General features: G+C 37.9%; 1 protein-coding gene across 1 annotated transcript in view; it reads left to right on the top strand.

Annotated features, from left to right (window-relative positions):
- The window catches only part of DCBLD2 (discoidin, CUB and LCCL domain containing 2), an 85,282-nt gene that overhangs the window by 23,754 nt on the left and 41,582 nt on the right, over nt 1-19,946 (top strand). Inside the window, exon 3 of the mRNA XM_027557045.1 lies at nt 17,953-18,090. Within this exon, the coding sequence (XP_027412846.1) occupies nt 17,953-18,090 (138 nt within the window). The remainder of the gene's footprint in view (nt 1-17,952; nt 18,091-19,946) is intronic.

The raw sequence follows: 19,946 nt of genomic DNA, 5'->3' as shown, positions 1-19,946 counted from the left end.
TCAGTATATCATAGTAATTAAGAGCACGGGTTTTGGATTCAAACCTCCTGTTAGTAAAGTACTAACTCTGCTTTTAACTTGCTCTGTGTCCTCAGGCAAGTTACCTGATCTCTGTTTCCTCAGTTGTAATATAGCAAATGAGACTAGTACATGTGAAGTGCTTAGAAGGGTACCTGACACATAATATTTGCTTAGTAAATATTAGCTGCTGTTGTCCTTACTTTTAGCTAAGAACAATGGTTCTCAATTACGGCTGCATTTTAGAGTCACCTGGATAGATTTTTAAATAATGCCAGATCTCTGGTCCCCAACCTAAAGCAGTTGAATCAGGATTGGGTTGGACTCACACCTTGGGAATTTTAAAGCTTCCCAGGAGAATATACTTTGAGGTCAAGTTGAGAACCTTTGGTTAGAGATCAGCACCTTTCTCTTTAGCAGGAAAGGTAGAAAAATTCCTAGGACTATCTTGGTGAGTTAATATCATAGAATAAATAAATCTATCTGTGACTTTATTTGGAAAGACTTACTGATACAGGTATGTAAAATGTCTTTTAGAACTATAACTGGAACTTAGTATCTTGTTCTTTTGAGCATCGTGTGCATCTCCTGGGCTCCTCTCCATCTCGAGTCAAACCCTTCATCTCTTCCCCACTTTTCAGCCTCTTACCTACCAAGAGGAACAGTTCCTGGTCTATTGAGCGATAACCACTGTTGTCTCCCAGTCAGCTCTCAATTAATCTGGGTTCTTGATCACCATGTGCATGTTGCCTTGAATATATGGTCTCAGATAAACTTTTAGAAACTCAAATTGCCTGAGGAACTATCTATAACTGTCACATTAATAGAAGGCAGCTGGATATTAACTGCCTCCTGAGGTGATGCAGTAGGGAGTCAGCAGTACCACCTGAGCAGCTTTGAGACAACGATGAAAAATGTGAACCATGATCTGATCAAGCCCTTAGCAGTTTCTAGGAAATAAAGGAGCTAGAGAAACACATTCTATCAACCATAAAGACTATATATAAGTGGCATTTTTTAAAAAAAGAAAAGGAAGGAGATCAAGATAACTGGCATGCATTAGAGAGAGATGTCTTCCAAAAGTAATGTGTGGCCCTTGTGATTTTGTTTGGATCTTGATCCAAATTGATTGCAAGAAGACATTTTTAAGATAAGCAGAGAAATTTTAGGGTAAGATAAGAGTAATTGGGCATACAGCAATAGTCAGGAATAATTTTTTGGGATGTGGTAATGTTATATTGGTTTGTTCAAGATCTGGTTTGTTAGAGACATTCTGAAGTTCAAAAAAAATGTCTTGGATTTGTTTTTAAATATGTCAGAGAAAAAAGTGGTAGGAAGAGGGCAGGTGAAACCAGAATGGCACACCGGGCACAAGGGAGTGCATCTCTCTACTTTCGTGTTTGTTTGTTTTTTTTAATTTCCATAATGAAAGTGCTTTTTATTAAAAAAAGACAAGAGGATTATGTATTTGGACAATAGGGTTATGCTGCTAAAGAGGAAGAGTGACATGGGAAAGAAATGGAGCACAGGTTTTAAATCACTCACCAGGTTCTCATACCAGTTCTAGGACCTACTTGCTGAGAATCGTTTCTACAAGGGCCTCGGTCCAGACTGCAAAGTCATCACCTGTACTGTAGGAAGCTTAAATGAAGTAATACTTTACAGTGCTCAGCTCTCCCTTATTTCCATGGGGTTTGTTTTCCCTTGCTATCTCTTCACACAGGTGAGTGGAAAGATGCAGAAAGGTCAAGGGGACTGAGTGATGATGATTCCTGTTGGACTTTAGTTCTGCTCCACCCCACCTCCCTACCCCTCCCATCACCACCTACCATATATCCTCTGGTCCTCCATTTGAGGAGCTGTTTGGGGCAGGGGAGGGGAAGGGTAGAAAAGTAACTTTCCTGATTGGCAGAGAAATAAAGGTCATTCAAGAATAACTGTTTAATATTCTGATTAGGTAGATATGCCAGGAATTATAGGATAGAAACAAATATATGTGGGCATTAGGATTCCAGTGACAATGGTAAAGAATCCTGTTTTCTGTGTTATCTTTTCTCAGGGTCCCTTCTGAACAGAGGCAGCTTCAAATGAGCTGTGTTTTCCTATAAATATGGTTCCTACATTGGTATAAAGCTTAGATTTTTTTTTTCCCCTGTAAGTGTTAATTTTAGGGACTTTTATCCCCTGAAAGATTGTATTATGGAATAATCAAGAAAGTGAAAGGAATGTTTCTCAAGGAATCACTTTTTAAATTGTAAATCATTAGAATGTGACTTAATTGATAAAGCACTTTTGGCTTACATGGTTATTTTCTATTTTCTTTAAAGAGTGGGCAGTAATATGTAACATTATTTAAACATACGAGTGTTTTATGATACTATATAACAACTTTCTAAGTAGCTAGACTGTCCAGAAATCTTTGTGAAATTAGTGTAGCGGTACCTATTTTCACAGACAAAAAGGATGTGTTTAATGATAGAGTTAAGACTGGCTCTCCAGATCTGTTCCTTTGATAGGCAGATTGTGTTGGAATGAGAAAAACTTTCATTGTGGCTTTTCCCCTTTGATTATTCTTTAATCTTTGGTGTCTGAGACATAGTGGTTGCTCTGTGGTTGCCCCACAATCATGGAGGTGAAAATTAAGTTCATTTGTTGTTAATCTTAACTTTCTATACATATATAACTCCAATATTTTATTTTGGTTCATAGACATCTACTAGCATCGTTTCTGGAGAAGGCAATGGCACCCCACTCGAATACTCTTGCCTGGAAAATCCTATGGATGGAGGAGCCTGGTAGGCTGCAGTCCATGGGGTCGCTAAGAGTCGGACACAACTGAACGACTTCACTTTCACTTTTCACTTTCATGCATTGGAGAAGGAAATGGCAACCCACTCCAGTGTTCTTGCCTGGAGAATCCCATGGACGGAGAAGCCTGGTGGGCTGCAGTCCATGGGGTCGCACAGAGTCAGACATGACTGAAGCGACACAGTAGTAGCAGCAGCAGCAGCAGCAGCATCGTTTCCCTGATGGATATTGTTGATAATTAGTCCAAACGTGAAATTTAAAAACAAATATTTAAGAGAAAAATCTTTGCTTACTTGTGTCCTTTTCCCACTCTATTGTATATATTTTCTTCCTGGATTTTGCTTAAAATTTCCATTTTAAATGAACTTTTGGGGAGATGAAGTAATTTGTGGGTAGATCTCTAAAAGAGAAGCTAAATATTTTAAAACCTAGTAGCTATTAAAGGAAAATGCATTCTGTAAAATAAATGTAAATGTGTGTCTATGTGTTCAAAGGTATATTTAAAGATATATATTCTGTCTTAAACCTTCATCCAAAGTATCTTTAAAAATTGTGTCTCTTAGATTCTTCAGATAATATTTACAAAGAGGGAAACTGAGGTCCTCAGGGCTTCATCTCGTAAATGATTCCGTGTCTATTATGTTTTCAGAGAAGTTTCCCTTTCTGTATTGTTTGTCCCCTTTCTCTATAATATGCTTAGGTCTTCCTTGTTTAAGAGAAAAAGTAAATATGTTTTCTTTCTCTTTACCACCAAACCTTTTGAAAAAGCTAAAGTAATGATAATATTAGGTATATAATGATGATAATGATTTCTAATTTTTTTATTTCTTATTCTGTAGAAGCTCAGTTTAATAATGAAAATAACTACCATGCATGCAGTGCTTGCATTGTGCCAGGTACTATTCAAATCTCTTTTGTCAATTAACTTATGTAGTCTTCACAAGAACTCTTGAGATAGGTACTTTCATCACCCCCATTTACTGATGAGAGAACTACAGCACAGAGAGGTTGAATAAATTGCCCAAGGTCATACAGCTGGCGAATTGCTGTGTGGAATTCAAACCTAAGCAGCCTGGCTCCAGAATTGGTGTCTCTTACTGTAAGCCCTTGGCATGCTTGATTGTATTGAGTCCTACAAGAATCCTGCACATTATTCCCATAAAACAGATAAATTAAAAAAAGTAAGCAACTTGCCCAAAGTCGTATAGGCAGAGTTGGGACTTGAATTAAGGTCTGGCTAACAGCAAAGTCTATAACCTCAACCACTAGGCTATAGAGTAATAGATACCAGCTATTAGTAGGTATCTATTGGCAGGTATTAACAGGTATCCAGCCAGTACATGAGACACAAGAGACATGGTTTCTATCCCTGGGTTGGAAAAATCCCCTGGAATAGGAAATTGCAAACTCACTCCAATATTTCTTGCCTGGAAAATTCCATTGACAGAGGAGCCTGACGGGCTACAGTCCATGGGGTTGCAAAGAGCAGGACCTGACTGAGCGTACACACATGGTGGTGGTGACATTACTCCTTAATTTCTTTTACTACATGGTCCACTTATCCTGTGGAGAAGGAAATGGCAACCCACTCCAGTATTCCTGCCTGGAGAATCCTGTGGACAGAGGAGCCTGGTGGGCTGCTGTCCGTGGGATCACACAGAGTCGGACACGACTGAAGCGACCATGCATGCATGCATGCATTGGAAAAGGAAATGGCAACCCACTGCAGTGTTCTTGACTGGAGAATCCCAGGGACAGAGGAACCTGGTGGGCTGCCGTCTATCAGGTCGCACAGAGTCGGACACGACTGAAGCAGCAGCAGCAGCCACTTACCCTAAACTGTTGAAACTAGCAACTTTCTAGTAAACATTAACTTTTTCCTTTTAGCTTTTTCCTTTATTTATTTTGAAATAACCATTTTTTTGGGGGGGTGAGGGGGGCACGTGGCAGCTTGCAGGATCTCATTTCCCTGATCAAGGACTAAATCTGGGCCACAAGAGTGAAAGGCCAGAATCCTAACAACTAGGTGACCAGGGAACTCCCTATTCTGACATTATTTTTTCTTTACAGTCAGTATTATAAAATATTTAATAGTAGTTTCAACATAGGTATTGACCAATCAAAACAAATGTCAGCCCTGAAAAATCTGTTTTCTACAGTGACTAAAATATGTTAACTGATGCACAAACATAAGAGAGACAAACTTTTTATACAACAAACACAACTTATATGAAAGCTAACCACCCAGAGGTAATATCTTCCTTCATTAACTCGCTCAGATTTCTATTACAGATTATCCTAATCCTTACCCTTCTCTCTCTCTAAATCCTAGCTGGACCTGTAACTCTTGTATTTAGCTTCAGCCTCATGCTTAATTTAACTCTCTAAACCTCAGTCAACTGATTTTTCTTTTTGCAAGCTTTGTCATTTTCTCTTTGGACAATGTCCTCAAAAGTTTGGTATTTTGCCTTCCAAGGGGACACTGGAGATGTCTGGAGATGTTTTTGGTTGTCCCACTGGGGACAGGCAGTGTTCCTGGCATCTAGGAGGTGTGTTATGTGCCTACAGCACATGGGACAGGCCCCCAAAGTACTGTCTGGCCCCAATTCTCAGTAGTGCTGCTTTAGATTGAGAGTATCAGCTCACTGCCTCCAAGTTGATCCTCAGGTAGTTAGTATTAAAATAAACATTGTACACATACTGTTACTGTTAATAGTGTTTTAGTTTTATTGCATTGTGCTTAGAAAAATTATAATATTCTTCTTTATGGAACTTGCTTTTATGTATAATCTAAGCTATCTTTTTTTGTGACTGTCTGATGTATGCTTGAGAGGATGGTTTATTCTCTAATAGTAAGATATAAAGTTTAATATGCATCCAAAATATCTTATTATGCTGTTTAGGTTTTCATATTTTTATCTACTTGATCTGTTTCTAGTATCTTTGTTCTTTCGGCATATCTTTGGGTTTTTACTTTTATAAAGGTGATTGCAATGTCGTTGCATAGCTATTCATAATTATATTGTCTTCATTTTAAATAGTGACTTCTAGCATTAAAAAGTTTCTCCTTTGTCATATTTAGTACTTTTTAGTTTGCATTTTTCTTTGTCTGATAATAGTATCACATAGACACCTTCCTCCTCATCTCTTTTTACATTCATTTGCTTGGCATTCCTGTCTTTGTTCATTCCTTTCCTTTTAGCCTTGCTGAATCATTTTGTTTGGGATGTATTTCTTGTATATTACATACTTGAGGGTCTCATTTTATGAACCAAATTGAAAATATTTTTTTAAAATAATTAAAGCTAAGACCTGTTTTATCTGTTTATAAAACTGTTTTTTTTTTTTTTGGCTTAACTCATGTTATTTTAAGGTATAATCAGTCATGTGTTTTATATTTGCTGTGTTTATTTCTTTGTATTGTTTTCTTTTCATCTATATTTAAACTCCTTTTGGAGTTTAAATAAGTTTTGTAGTTTTAAGTATTACCTTCCACTTTATTTGATTTTATGTTCTTAAATGCCTCTAATCCCATTGACTTCATGTTTTATTATCTGATTTGTCTATTTTTCATGGTGTCTTTTCATTCCTACCAGTTGCCTGTAACTCCTATCTTTTATTCATATAACATTCAGTGAACTGTTCTATTAGGTTGGTGCAAAAGTAATTGTGATTTTTGCCTTGTTGGAATTTACCATTTGATATTGAATACGTTCTGAAATAAATATGGTTATGTTATACCTCATTTTACTACATGTCTTTCACTGTGTTTTTTTTTTTTTTGCTAATGACTTATTACTTGCTGTGTATTTTATATGTATTTTAGACTATGGAAATGATGTTAGACAAAAAAGCAAATTTAAGTGATTTTCTTATATTTGAGTTCAAAATGGGTCAAAAAGCAGCAGAGACAACTTGCCACATTTGGCCCAGGAACTGCTAACAAACATACAACACAGTGGTGGTCCAGGAAGTTTTGCAAAGAAGACAAGAGCCTTGAAGATAAGCATAGTGGCCAGCCATCAGAATTTGAAAATGACCAATTGAGAGCATCATCGAAGCTGATCCTCTTATAATTATACGAGAAGTTGCTGAATTCAGTGTCGACCATTCTATGGTCGTTTGGCATTTGAAGCAAATTGGAAAGGTGAAAAAGCTCAGTAAGTGGGTGCCTCGTGAGCTGACCACAAATCAGAAAAATTGTCGTTTTGAAGTATCGTCTTCTCTTATTCTGTGCAACAATAAGGAACCATTTCTTGATCAGATTGTGACTTGCAATGAAAAGTGGCTTTCATACAACAACCGGCGATCACCAGCCCAGTGGTTGGACTGGAAAGAAGCTCCAAAGCACTTCCTAAAGCCAAACTTGCACCAAAAAAAGGTCATGGTCACTGTTTGGTGGTCTGTCGCTGGTCTGATCCACTACAGCTTTCTGAATCCTGGCAAAACCATTACATCTGAGACGTATGCTCAGCAAATCTATGAGATGCACCAAAAACTGCAATGCCTGCAGCCGGCATTGGTTGACAGAAAGGGCCCGCTTCCTCTCCATGACAAAGCCTGACCACATGTCTCACACCAATGCTTCAAAAGTTGAATGAATTGGGCTGCAAAGTTTTGCCTCGTTGACCATTTTCACCTGACTTCTCGTCAGCCTACTACCACTTCTTCAAGCATCTGGACGACTTTTTGTGGGGAAAATGCTTCCACAACCAGCATGAGGCAGAAAATGTTTTAAAAGAGTTTATCAAATCCTGAAGCACAATTTTTATGCTACAAGAATAAGAAAGCATATTTCTCATGGGCAAAAATGTACTGATTGTAATGGTTCCTATTTCGATTAATAAAGATGTGTTGGAGCCTATTTATAATGATATAAAATTCACAGTCCGAAACTGCAATTACATTTGTACCAACCTAATTCTTTCCTCTTTCCTTCCTGCTGCTTTCCTCATTTCTACTCTGACAGAACAAAATTTATAACACATAGCCTGTATCATATAATATCTGAATCTTCAACTCATCCAACTTTTATCACTGTTTAAATATATTAAATGCTCACTGGCAGTCTTTTTACTTAAGTTCTCCCAAATGTATCTTAAATGAGTGAAGTTCATCTTTGAATAGATTGATTCCTTAAAAGAGGCTTGAGTACAGTTATCTTGTATGTTTAGAGCTGCTTAATTTAAAATTTTTTCTTACCTTGAGTATCAGTTTGATCTTATATGTAAGTTTTTGGTTCATATGTTCATTCTTTGACTTTTTTTTTTTTTCATTCTTTGAGTTAAAAAAAAATGCTCTTCCATTATTGCCTGGCTTTTTTATGTTATTGTTATTTTTTGAGAAGTTTGATACTAATTGAATTCTCTTGCCCTTATAAGATACTTAATTTTTGTATTGAAGCTTACGTAAAGATTCCTTTAAAGTCAAACAGTTTTACAAGGATATGTATTGAAGTTTATCATTGGGTTAGTTTTCACTGTATCCAATGAGCTCTTTCACTATTTAGATTCTAGAAAACTTTCTTGAATTATAGTTTAATGTTATTTCTGTTCCATTGTCGTGTGTATCTTTTTAAAATACCTTAATTGTAAGAAAACAGCCTTCTTTGCTGTTTCAATCACATTCATTTAAGCCACGTTCTCATTGATACTTTTTACTTTTTTCAGTTTCCTTTTCTCATTGTATTTGTTCTTTTCTTCAACATTTATTATCATATTTGCATTCAAATATTATTCCTTGTGCACCTTGTAATATTTCTGACATAATTTTGTCACTTTTTTAAAGCATTTCTTTTCTGAGATCAGCCAACTCTTTTTTTTTCCCTACTTTTGGTCCATTTCTGTTCTTAGTTTTTGAGTTTCTGTTTCGAGGTGTTTTGCCATATCCCCAGTTGCTTGTTTGAGGACATTTAATTAAGTTTAGTGCTGTGTTCCAGTTTCTTTCTGTTTTACCATCATTTTGGGGGATGAGGGGGTTTCCATAAATTGAATTGCTGAGATTCTCATTTTTTTTCCTACCTTTTTTGTTTAAATAGATAAAGACAATGCCTAAGTATTTCTGTGGACAATACTGGCAGTTTGCAGTGGTTTATATGGTTTACAAGTTTTGTAGTTTATCATAAGTTCATGATAGCCCTCTTCTATTAGTGTAGTAAATTTTTCTTTCCTACTTTATTTTTCCCCTCAAGAGAAGAGGCTATAGAAGGGAAGGGATTGTATATCCTTTATATATATATATATAATCTTGCAAGATCCTAAATTTCCTGCTCTTATTTGATCACGTCCCCATCTTTGCCATACAGTTTCCATATCTCTCTGCTACTTTTAACCTACTTTTCCCACCGAAGTGTTTCCTATCCAAAATTCCCCTATTCAGGATTTCTTTGCTTTTAAGTTCCTTCTCTGAGGTCAGTCATCTTATCTACCAGTGGATTTAGTTTTCAGTATTTTCTAGCTATGCATGGGATATCTTTAAGTGTCTTTGTCTCCCCTGATGGGTCTTTCATTAACCTTTGCCAGTTAAATTACTTTTAGACTCCATGAAATCTCTTGATATGTTTTAGGGATTTGTGACCCTAACAAAAATAAAATAAATTTCATTCTTGGAGTTTCTTATAAAGTTTTCTTTGTCAAAAAAAAGTATTGTTTTACATCAAGTTAAAGTATAAATTATTTGATTTGAAAGAAGTGTTATTACAATAAAATCATCATTAACATTTTATTTATGGGCAGGAGTTAAAGAATTGATCTCTAATCTTAATGATTATGGGCATCTTATGTAGTAGACATAAGAGCCATGTAAGAATTTCATGTGAGATAAAGTCCTGGTCTGTGAAAACATGATCTCAAGAAGGCTAAAGTCATCTCATATGTGTTTACCACAAAAATACATTGATTACTGTGAATTTTTTTTAATTAGAAGCTGGATGGGTACCGACATTTAACTTGGATTTGTTCCTAATGCAGAAGAGTTGTATGAGGTTGTTTGTTGCATTGGAAAGTACAGAAGCCACATGCATTTCAAAAGGCCTTAGTGAATCTGTGTACTCTAGAATGGTCAAGCTGGTTTGTGGACAAGAACAGAGAAATGCTAAAGCTTTGTCTCTGTAAATGGTGTCCTTCGGAATGTTTTTTCTAATGTTTTGAGACAGGTTAGTGAGGAATTGACACCTGTCCCATTTCTCATTGTCATTCAGCTGGATAAAACTAGGCCATGTGATGCTGACCGTGCCCAAGAACTCGTATTTGTGAACCCTTACAGGAAATGTTAAAAAGTCTTTGACATCTTATTAGTGGTAAAAAGTTTACTTTTCCAGAAAATCTCTGAAAGAAATTTCTTGGTATGCTATGTATGTCTCACCTGTGATGCTTGGCAGCACATTTGGTTTTGCTGAAGTCCACACAGTTATAACTCATTGCTTTTCACATTAGTGTACTTAGTATAAGAAAACTCTGCCAGCTGTCCTAAAAGAAGCTGTCAACTTAATAAGAGCCAGTGCCTTGAGTCATTTACCTTTTCTGAGTATGGAGCTTTCCTCTATCCAGAAATGTGCTGATTTTCCAGAGAAAAAGTCTTAGAGTTCTCAGTTCAGGTAGAAAGTTTCACAAGAGAGAAGAAAAGCCTACTTAGAAAAATTTGATGAGGAAGATTGGTATTGCTTTGCAGATATTTTGATCCGCATGATCGCAAAAACATTTTCAGTCAGGACCCTTTGGTCACCATCATGGGTACTGATAAAAATTTGGGTGCTCTTTTGTCCATGCTGCCATTATGAAGGAGGATATTGGAGGAGGCAACTTTTCTTATAATCAGAGAAATGTAAAAGTTTTAGAGCTAAGTATATGACCTCCCTTACTCTTGGATTGGTTAAAAACATAGCTTTTAATATAGTGGTGTGATGAAATTTGTCTTTTTTTAATATTGAGGCTATATTAACTGGCATAGCTCACTTAAGTAGCAGTGTAGAAGCAAATATTAAAAATCACTCTAAAAATCACTCTTAAATATTTTAAAAGATAGAAGCTATGTTAGGAAAATGTTTATTGCAATATTATTCACTGTGTAGAAAAATCAGAAGCAAGCTAAACTTCTGACAATAAGGAAACTAAGATATATCCACTATATGAATAACCCTTTTTGGCTGTTATTAATTGTTTGCTGTGAATGTTCTATCACCTATCTTTTGGTGAACATTAATGCATATTTCTGTATCTAGAAGAGGAATTGTTGGTTCCCTGACCAACCTAGATAGCATATTGAAAAGCAGAGACATTACTTTGCCAGCAAAGGTCCATCTAGTCAAGGCTATGGGTTTTCCTGTGGTCATGTATAGATGTGAGAGTTGGACTGTGAAGAAAGCTGAGCGCCAAAGAATTGATGCTTTTGAACTGTGGTGTTGGAGAAGACTCTTGAGAGCCCCTTGGACTGCAAGGAGATCCAACCAGTCCATTCTGAAGGAGATCAGCCCTGGGATTTCTTTGGAAGGAATGATTCTAAAGGTGAAACTCCAGTACTTTGGCCACCTCATGCAAAGAGTTGACTCATTGGAAAAGACTCTGATGCTGGGAGGGATTGGGGGCAGGAGGAGAAGGGGACGACAGAGGATGAGATGGCTGGATGGCATCACTGACTCAATGGACGTGAGTCTGAGTGCACTCTGGTAATTGGTGATGGACAGGGAGGCCTGGTGTGCTGCGATTCATGGGGTCACAAAGAGTCGGACACAACTGAGCAACTGAACTGAACTAAACTGAGTGTCCATATGGTCAGCTTTGGTAGATATTGCCAAGAACCTCTGTGGTTGTGCCATTCCACACCCACCACCAATGTAGGAGAGTTCTAGTTATTGTTCTCTATTTTTTTCTTTGATCACACTTCTAGTTTGTATGAACAGATATCACGTTGTAGCTTTGCCTTATTTAATGGCTAATGATATTGTTCTCTCTTCATGTATTTATTAGCCACTGAATGTCTTCTGTGAAGAATCTTGAAGTTTTTAATGCATTTTTTTCTATTGGATGATTATTTTCTCATTTGTAGGGGTTCTTTTATATATTCTAAATATATGGGTTCTTTTTAGATATAAATGGTTATGGGTTCTTTTTAGATATAAATGTTACAAATATTCTCCCTTAATATACCTTTCCTTTTTATTCCTTTATATTGGTATCTTTTGATAATCAAACATTAATTTTAACCTAATTTTAATGTTCACAATTTTTTTTTTCATGATTAGTATTAATACTTTTCACATTCTGTTTTAAAATGTTTGCCCCCTTACAGGTTATGAAGATGTTCTCAGGGTTTTCCTCTAAATGCTTTAATTTTCCCCTTCTCCACATTTAAATCCTCAGTCCATCCAGATTGTTCTTTGTGAATGTGTGAAGTAAGAGTAAAGGTCTCAAGGTACATTTTCTCACGTGAAACTTCAGTTCAGTCGCTCAATCGTGTCCGATTCTTTGTGACCCCATGAATCGCAGCATGCCAGGCCTCCCTGTCCATCACCAACACCCGGATTTCACCCAAACTCATGTGCATCGAGTCAGTGATGCCATCCAGCCATCTCATCCTCTGTCGTCCCCTTCTCCTCCTGCCCCCAATCCCTCCCAGCATCAGGGTCTTTTCCAATGAGTCAACTCTTCGCATGAGGTGGCCAAACAATTGGAGTTTCAGCCTCAGCATCAGTCCTTCCAATGAACACCCAGGATGGGTCTCCTTTAGGATGGACTGGTTGGATCTCCTGGCAGTCCAAGGGACTTGCAAGAGTCTTCTCCAACACCACAGTTCAAAAGCATCAATTCTTCGGCACTCAGCTTTCTTAACAGTTGAACTGTCACATCCATACATGACCACTGGAAAAACCATAGCCTTGACTAGACAGACCTGTGTTGGCAAAGTAATGTCTCTGCTTTTGAATATGCTATCTGGGTTGGTCATAACTTTCCTTCCAAGGAGTAAGCATCTTTTAATTTCATGGCTGCAGTCACCATCTGCAGTGATTTTGGAGCCCTCCAAAATAAAGTCTGATACTGTTTCCACTGTTTCCCCATCTATTTGCCATGAAATGATGGAACCAGATGCGGAACCAGATGCCATGATCTTCGTTTTCTGAATGTTGAGTTTTAAGCCAACTTTTTCACTCTCCTCTTTCATCTTCATCACGAGGCTTTTTAGTTCCTCTTCACTTTCTGCCATAGAGGTGGTATCATCTGCATAGCTGAGGTTATTGATATTTCTCCTGGCAATCTTGATTCCAGCTTGTGCTTCTTCCAGCCCAGCGTTTCTCATGATGTACTCTGCATAGAAGTTAAATAAGCAGGGAGACAATATACAGCCTTGACGTACTCCTTTTCCTATTTGGAACCAGTCTGTTGTTCCATGTCCAGTTCCATCTGTTGCTTCCTGACCTGCATGTAGGTTTCTCAATAGGCAGGTCAGGTGGTCTGGTATTCCCATCTCTTTCAGAATTTTCCACAGTTTATTGTGATCCACACAGTCAAAGGTTTTGGCATAGTCAATAAAGCAGAAATAGATGCTTTTCTGAAACTCTCTTGCTTTTTCGATGATCCAGTGGATGTTGGCAATTTGATCTCTGGTTCCTCTGCCTTTTTTAAAACCAGCTTGAATATCCGGAAGTTCATGGTTCACGTATTGCTAAAGCCTGGCTTGGAGAATTTTGAGCATTATTTTACTAGTGTGTGAGATGAGTGCAATTGTGCGGTAGTTTGAGCATTCTTTGGCATTGCCTTTCTTTGGGATTGGAATGAAAACTGACCTTTTCCAGCCCTGTGGCCAGTGCTGAGTTTTCCAAATTTGCTGGCATATTGAGTGCAGCACTTTCACAGTATCATCTTCCAGGATTTGAAATAGCTCAACTGGAATTCCATCACCTCCACTAGCTTTGTTCATAGTGATGCTTTCTAAGGCCCACTGGACTTCACATTCCAGGATGTCTGGCTCAGTGATCACACCATCGTGATTATCTTGGTTGTGAAGATCTTTTTTGTACAGTTCTTCTGTGTATTCTTGCCACCTCTTAATATCTTCTGCTTCTGTTAGGTCCATACCATTTCTGTCCTTTATCGAGCTCATCTTTGCATGAAATGTCCCCTTGGTATATCTAATTTTCTTGAAGAGATCTCTAGTCTTTCCCATTCTGTTGTTTTCCTCTATTTCTTTGCATTGATTGCTGAGGAAGGCTTTCTTATCTCTCCTTGCTATTCTTTGGAACTCTGCATTCAGATGCTTATATCTTTCCTTGTCTCCTTAGCTTTTCGCTTCTCTTCTTTTCACAGCTATTTGTAAGTCCTCCTCAGACAGCCATTTTGCTTTTTTGCATTTCTTTTCCATGGGGATGGTCTTGATCCCTGTCTCCTGTACAATGTCATGAACCTCCGTCCATAGTTCATCAGGTAGTCTGTCTATCAGATCTAGTCCCTTAAATCTATTTCTCACTTCCGCTGTATAATCATAAGGGATTTGATTTAGGTCATACCTGAATGGTCTAATGGTTTCCCTACTTTCTTCAATGTAAGTCTGAATTTGGCAATAAAGAGTTCATGATCTGAGCCACAGTCAGCTCCTGGTCTTGTTTTTGCTGACTGTATAGAGCTTCTCCATCTTTGGCTGCAAAGAATATAATCAATCGGATCTCGGTATTGACCATCTGGTGATGTCCATGTGTAGAGTCTTCTCTTGTGTTGTTGGAAGAGGGTGTTTGCTATGAACAGTGTGTTCTCTTGGCAAAACTTTATTAGCTTTTGCCCTGCTTCATTCCGTATTCCAAGGCCAAATTTGCCTTTTACTCCAGGTGTTTCTTGACTCCCTACTTTTACATTCCAGTCCCCTATAATGAAAAGGACATCTTTTTTGGGTGTTAGTTCTAAAAGGTCTTGTAGGTCTTCATAGAACCATTCAACTTCACCTCTTCAGCGTTACTGGTTGGGGCTAGGCTTGGATCACCATGATATTGAATGGTTTGCCTTGGAAATGAACAGAGATCATTCTGTCGTTTTTGAGATTGCATGCAAGTACTGCATTTCGGACTCTTTTGTTGACCTTGATGGCTACTCCATTTCTTCTTAGGGATCCTGCCCACAGTAGTAGATATAATGGTCATCTGAGTCAAATTCAGTCCATTTTAGTTCACTGATTCCTAGAATGTCGATGTTCACTCTTGCCATCTCCTGTTTGACCACTTCCAATTTGCCTTGATTCATGGACCTGACTATTCTAGGTTCCTATGCAATATTGCAGCATTGGACCTTGCTTCTATCACCAGTCATACCCGCAACTGGGTATTGTTTTTGCTTTGGCTCCTTCCCTTCATTCTTTCTGGAATTATTTCTCCACTGATCTCCTGTAGTATATTGGGCACCTACTGACCTGGGGAGTTCCTCTTTCAGTGTCCTATCATTTTGCCTTTTCATACTGTTCATGGGGTTCTCCGGAGAAGGCAATGGCACCCCACTCGAATACTCTTGCCTGGAAAATCCCATGGACAGAGGAGCCTGGTGGGCTGCAGTCCATGGGGTCACTAAGAGTCGGACACGACTGAGCGACTTCACTTTCACTTTTCACTTTCATGCATTGGAGAAGGAAATGGCAACCCACTCCAGTGTTCTTGCCTGGAGAATCCCAGGGACAGGGCAGCCTGGTGGGCTGCCTCTATGGGGTTGCACAGAGTCGGACACGACTGAAGTGACTTAGCAGCATGGGGTTCTCATGAACCTTATTCATCTTAAAATGTGCAAATACTGGATCTGTCATTTATTCATGAACAAAATAATGTTGAAATAGCCACTTTCCCTGAAATCAAAGTGAACAATGACTAAGTAGTCCTAATCTTTCCTTCTTTAGAAGGAAAGGCAAATCTATTCTTAGTGATATTACTGAGTCCCTTTTAAACATATTAATTTGTCCCTCCCCACCTCTCTCTCTCCCTTTTGGTAACCATAAGTTTGTTTACTGTGTCTGTGAGTCTATCTTGTAATGAATTCATTTGTATTATTTTTTAGATTCCCTGTATAAATGATATCATATATCGTCTTTGTCTGACTTACTTCTCTAGGTCCATTGATGTTGCTGCAAATGGCAATATTTCGCTTTTTATGGCTGTGCGTGTATATATGTGTATATACATACATACACATATATATGTATGTATGTATATATCACATCTTTATTTTATCCTTTCATATGTTGATAGACAGTTAGATTGCTTCTGTATCTTGACTGTTGTAAATAGTGCTTTGTGAACACAGGGCAGGATGGGTACACGTGTCTTTGTGAACACAGGGCGGGGTGGGTACACGTGTCTTTGTGAACACAGGGCGGGGTGGGTACACGTGTCTTTGTGAACACAGGGCAGGATGGGTACACGTGTCTTTGTGAACACAGGGCAGGGTGGGTACACGTGTCTTTGTGAACACAGGGCGGGGTGGGTACACGTGTCTTTTCAAGTTAGAGTTTTTGTCTTTTATGAATATATTACCAGGAGTGGGATTGCTGGATCATATGGTAGCTTTATTTTACAGTTTTCCATAGTGGCTACACCAGTTTACATTCCCATCAGCAATATAGAAGAGTTCCCTTTTCTTCACGCCCTCTCCAGCATTTATTATTTGTAGAATTTTGATGATAGCATTCTGACAGGTTTGAGGTGACACCTCATTTCTCTAGTAATTAGCAGTGTTGAGCATCTTTTCATGTGCCTCTTGGCCATTGGAATGTCTTCTTTAAAGAAATGCCTATTTAGGTCTTCTGTCCATTTTGATTAGGTTATTTTTTACAATTGACTTCTGTATATATAGACTTCCCTGGTGGCTCAGACAGTAAAGTGTCTGTCTACAATGCAGGAGACCTGGGTTCGATCCTTGAATTGGGAAGATCCCCTGGAGAAGGAAATGGCAATTCACTCTAGGACTATTGCCTGGAAAATCCCATGGACAGAGGAGCCTGGTAGGCTACAGGCCATGGGGTTGCAAAGAGTCGGACACGACTGAGTAGACTTCACTTTCTGTATATATAAGGGACCTTAGTTCCCTTACCAATTCTGGTTGGAGTGGTGGTCGTGGTGATAGAGGTGAATTATTTAGCATTTTCTACTCATATGATAATATATAGTCCTTGAAAATGATGTCTATGGAAGTACAGATTACTCTTATTAAAGTGATTTGGTGGTGGCTTAGTCACTAAGTCGTGTCCGAAGTGGGTTGCCATTTCCTTTTCCAGGGGATCTTCCTGACCCAGGAACTAAACCCGGGTCTCCTGCATTGCAGGCAGATTCTTTCCTGACTGAGCTATAAGGGAAGCACATAAAGTGATATTGCTCAACTTAAAATATTTTTAGAACTTTTTATTCAGAATTTGTTAAAGTTACCATGCACATAAGAAAAACTCATTTTTATTAGTTATTGGTTCAACATCTTTTCTTTTAATTCTTTTATTTTCTTCTCTTTTATATTAATAAACTTAGATCTGTTCTGACGGAAGATCTGTTATTTTTTACATGTCTGTGAAACCTTAAAGAGTAAAAGTTGCTAGGCAGTTAGATATATGCTTCTGAAGTTCAAGGAAAAGGCTTTATAGAGGCATGAATGTGAATTGTCGTTATCATAGTTAAAACTGTAGGACTGAACATGACCACCTAAAGGGGTTGACAGAAGTCCAACAGTTCTTGGAAGAAAACTTGAGAAGATCTGTAAAAGTTTGGAGGGGTCCCTGTGCTCAGAAATCTGGGGTAACCCTATGGGAAACATGTTAAGAATACCACCAATAACTGTTGGTTCATTTATGAGCCACTTGCCTACCTGAAATACTTTAATTTTGTTTTTTAATTCCTTGTCACTGTTTAAAAGGGAATACTTGTGTTTCACAGGAAATTGAGTCATTATAAGGTCAGTGATGTCTGAATACACTGTTTCTGCCTTTGAGTCATTTGAACAGTTTATTACTTCCGGTTTTTTTTTATTCTCTCTCCAGAGTAATATTCTAGTCATCATTTTAGATTAATGTAATACCTAGTTTGGTCAGCTTGGTGTATTATTATGATTCTGTTACCTACATCGTACATAATGTTGACTTTATGAATCATACCAAATATCTGCTTTTCTTTCATCCTAGGCAAATACTGCGGTCTGGGCTTGCAAATGAACCATTCAATTGAATCAAAAAGCAATGAAGTCACAGTGCTGTTCATGAGTGGAATTCACGTTTCTGGACGAGGATTTTTGGCTTCATACTCAGTTATAGAAAAGCAAGGTAATTTTCACTTTATATGATGATTCCCACATTTTACAATTTCTGAAAACAGAAATGCGATATTTTCTGTGAGTACCTGTTATCTGAGATTGGAATAGAGTAGGAAGATCGAACAGTTTATAACACATACATAAATCTGACAAATAAAATTAAATCAGTTTCAGAATTTTAAAAATTAAGTATACTAACTTTTTATAAAGTCCTTTTATATACTTACCTTTCCTTGGCAGAAGAAATACTGATTTTTCCACTTTTATAAGACTGGAACACAAGCAATAACTTTTAAAAAATCTGTCAGTTACTGAAATAATCAATTTAAAGCTTTATTATCCACAGGTTACTGCTTCATCTTACTGTGTTAAAAACCGTATTACCATTCTTTCCTAAAAAAGTGTGTTGCATACCAGCAGGAATAATGGGGAAAGTGCTCTCTGAGACACTGCAAAATAAGTATGAGATATTTTCTAAATTGTTAACATTTACAATATGAAGGGGGAGTTAAAAACAAGGCTATTTAGTGGAATAGAATGGAAAATTACCTCAAATCTCTGTAAGCTAAAATGCAGGACTTGAATGAAATCTCTCTCAAGTTTTGGTCACTGTAGCATTCGTTCATTCCCCTCTGCCATTGGATTCTTGTGGTGAGAAAAATTTTTTTAATTTTACTAATACAAAGAAATCATTTAAAGTAGAAAAGTGATAATTATTTTGATATTCAACAATGATTTTATCTAGGCTGACCATTTAAAATTAAAAATTAGCCTCTACTTTATGTTGTGTAAATGAGAAAATCGTTAAGAACCTCCTCGGCATGAGAATGTCTGGGAATGAATGAGCCTGGGAAGGATTCGGGGCGGTGCCAGCTGTTCCTTCCTGGCTGTGCTGGGTTTGAGATACACGCTCTGTGCCTCATTAAAAGTTGCGTTAATATACTATATTGGTGTTTTTCTTTCTGGCTTACTTCACTCTGTATAATAGGTTCCAGTTTCATCCACCTCATTAGAACTGATTCAAATGTATTCTTTTTAATGGCTGAGTAATACTCCATTGTGTATATGTACCACTGCTTTCTTATCCATTCATCTGCTGATGGGCATCTAGGTTGCTTCCATGTCCTGGCTATTATAAACAGTGCTGCGATGAACATTGGGGTACACGTGTCTCTTTCCCTTCTGGTTTCCTCAGTGTGTATGCCCAGCAGTGGGATTGCTGGATCATAAGGCAGTTCTATTTCCAGTTTTTTAAGGAATCTCCACACTGTTCTCCATAGTGGCTGTACTAGTTTGCATTCCCACCAACAGTGTAAGAGAGTTCCCTTTTCTCCACACCCATGGGGAGGGAGGAGGGAGGAGGGTTCAGGATGGGGAACACAGGTATACCTGTGGCGGATTCATTTCGATATTTGGCAAAACTAATACAATATTGTAAAGTTTAAAAAAAAAAAAAAAGTTGCGTTAAGAGTATAAGAGAGGGGAGCTGCTGTATGTAAAGGAAGATCTGCTTTCCCTTAATCTCTAAGCTATGGGAAAAGGTGTGAAGGCTAATAGAATCCCTCAGAGTGAAAAAGAAAGCTCATTTGAATGGAATAATGGAAAGAAATGAACTGGAAATGTTCTGCTAAATAAATAGTTAATGTATTTGACAGAACAAGGAGACTAAGGCAGCGGGGTGTTGTAGAAGGGGCACTGGGTAGCTCTGGAGTAAGAGCTTGCCTCTGCCACCAGCCAGGGGACCTCTGACCGGTCACGTCACCGCAGTGAGCTTCATCTGCAAGTGGGTTAGTTATAAGGACTAAATCTAATAATACATGTTTAGTGTCTTAGGCACATATCACAGTAGGCAGAAAAAAATGTTAG

The sequence above is a fragment of the Bos indicus x Bos taurus genome, chromosome 1 (assembly GCF_003369695.1).
Source record: "Bos indicus x Bos taurus breed Angus x Brahman F1 hybrid chromosome 1, Bos_hybrid_MaternalHap_v2.0, whole genome shotgun sequence".
NCBI classification, from domain to species: domain Eukaryota; kingdom Metazoa; phylum Chordata; class Mammalia; order Artiodactyla; family Bovidae; genus Bos; species Bos indicus x Bos taurus.
Note: the sequence above shows the minus strand (reverse complement) of the source record. Positions and strands in the feature narration are given on the sequence as shown.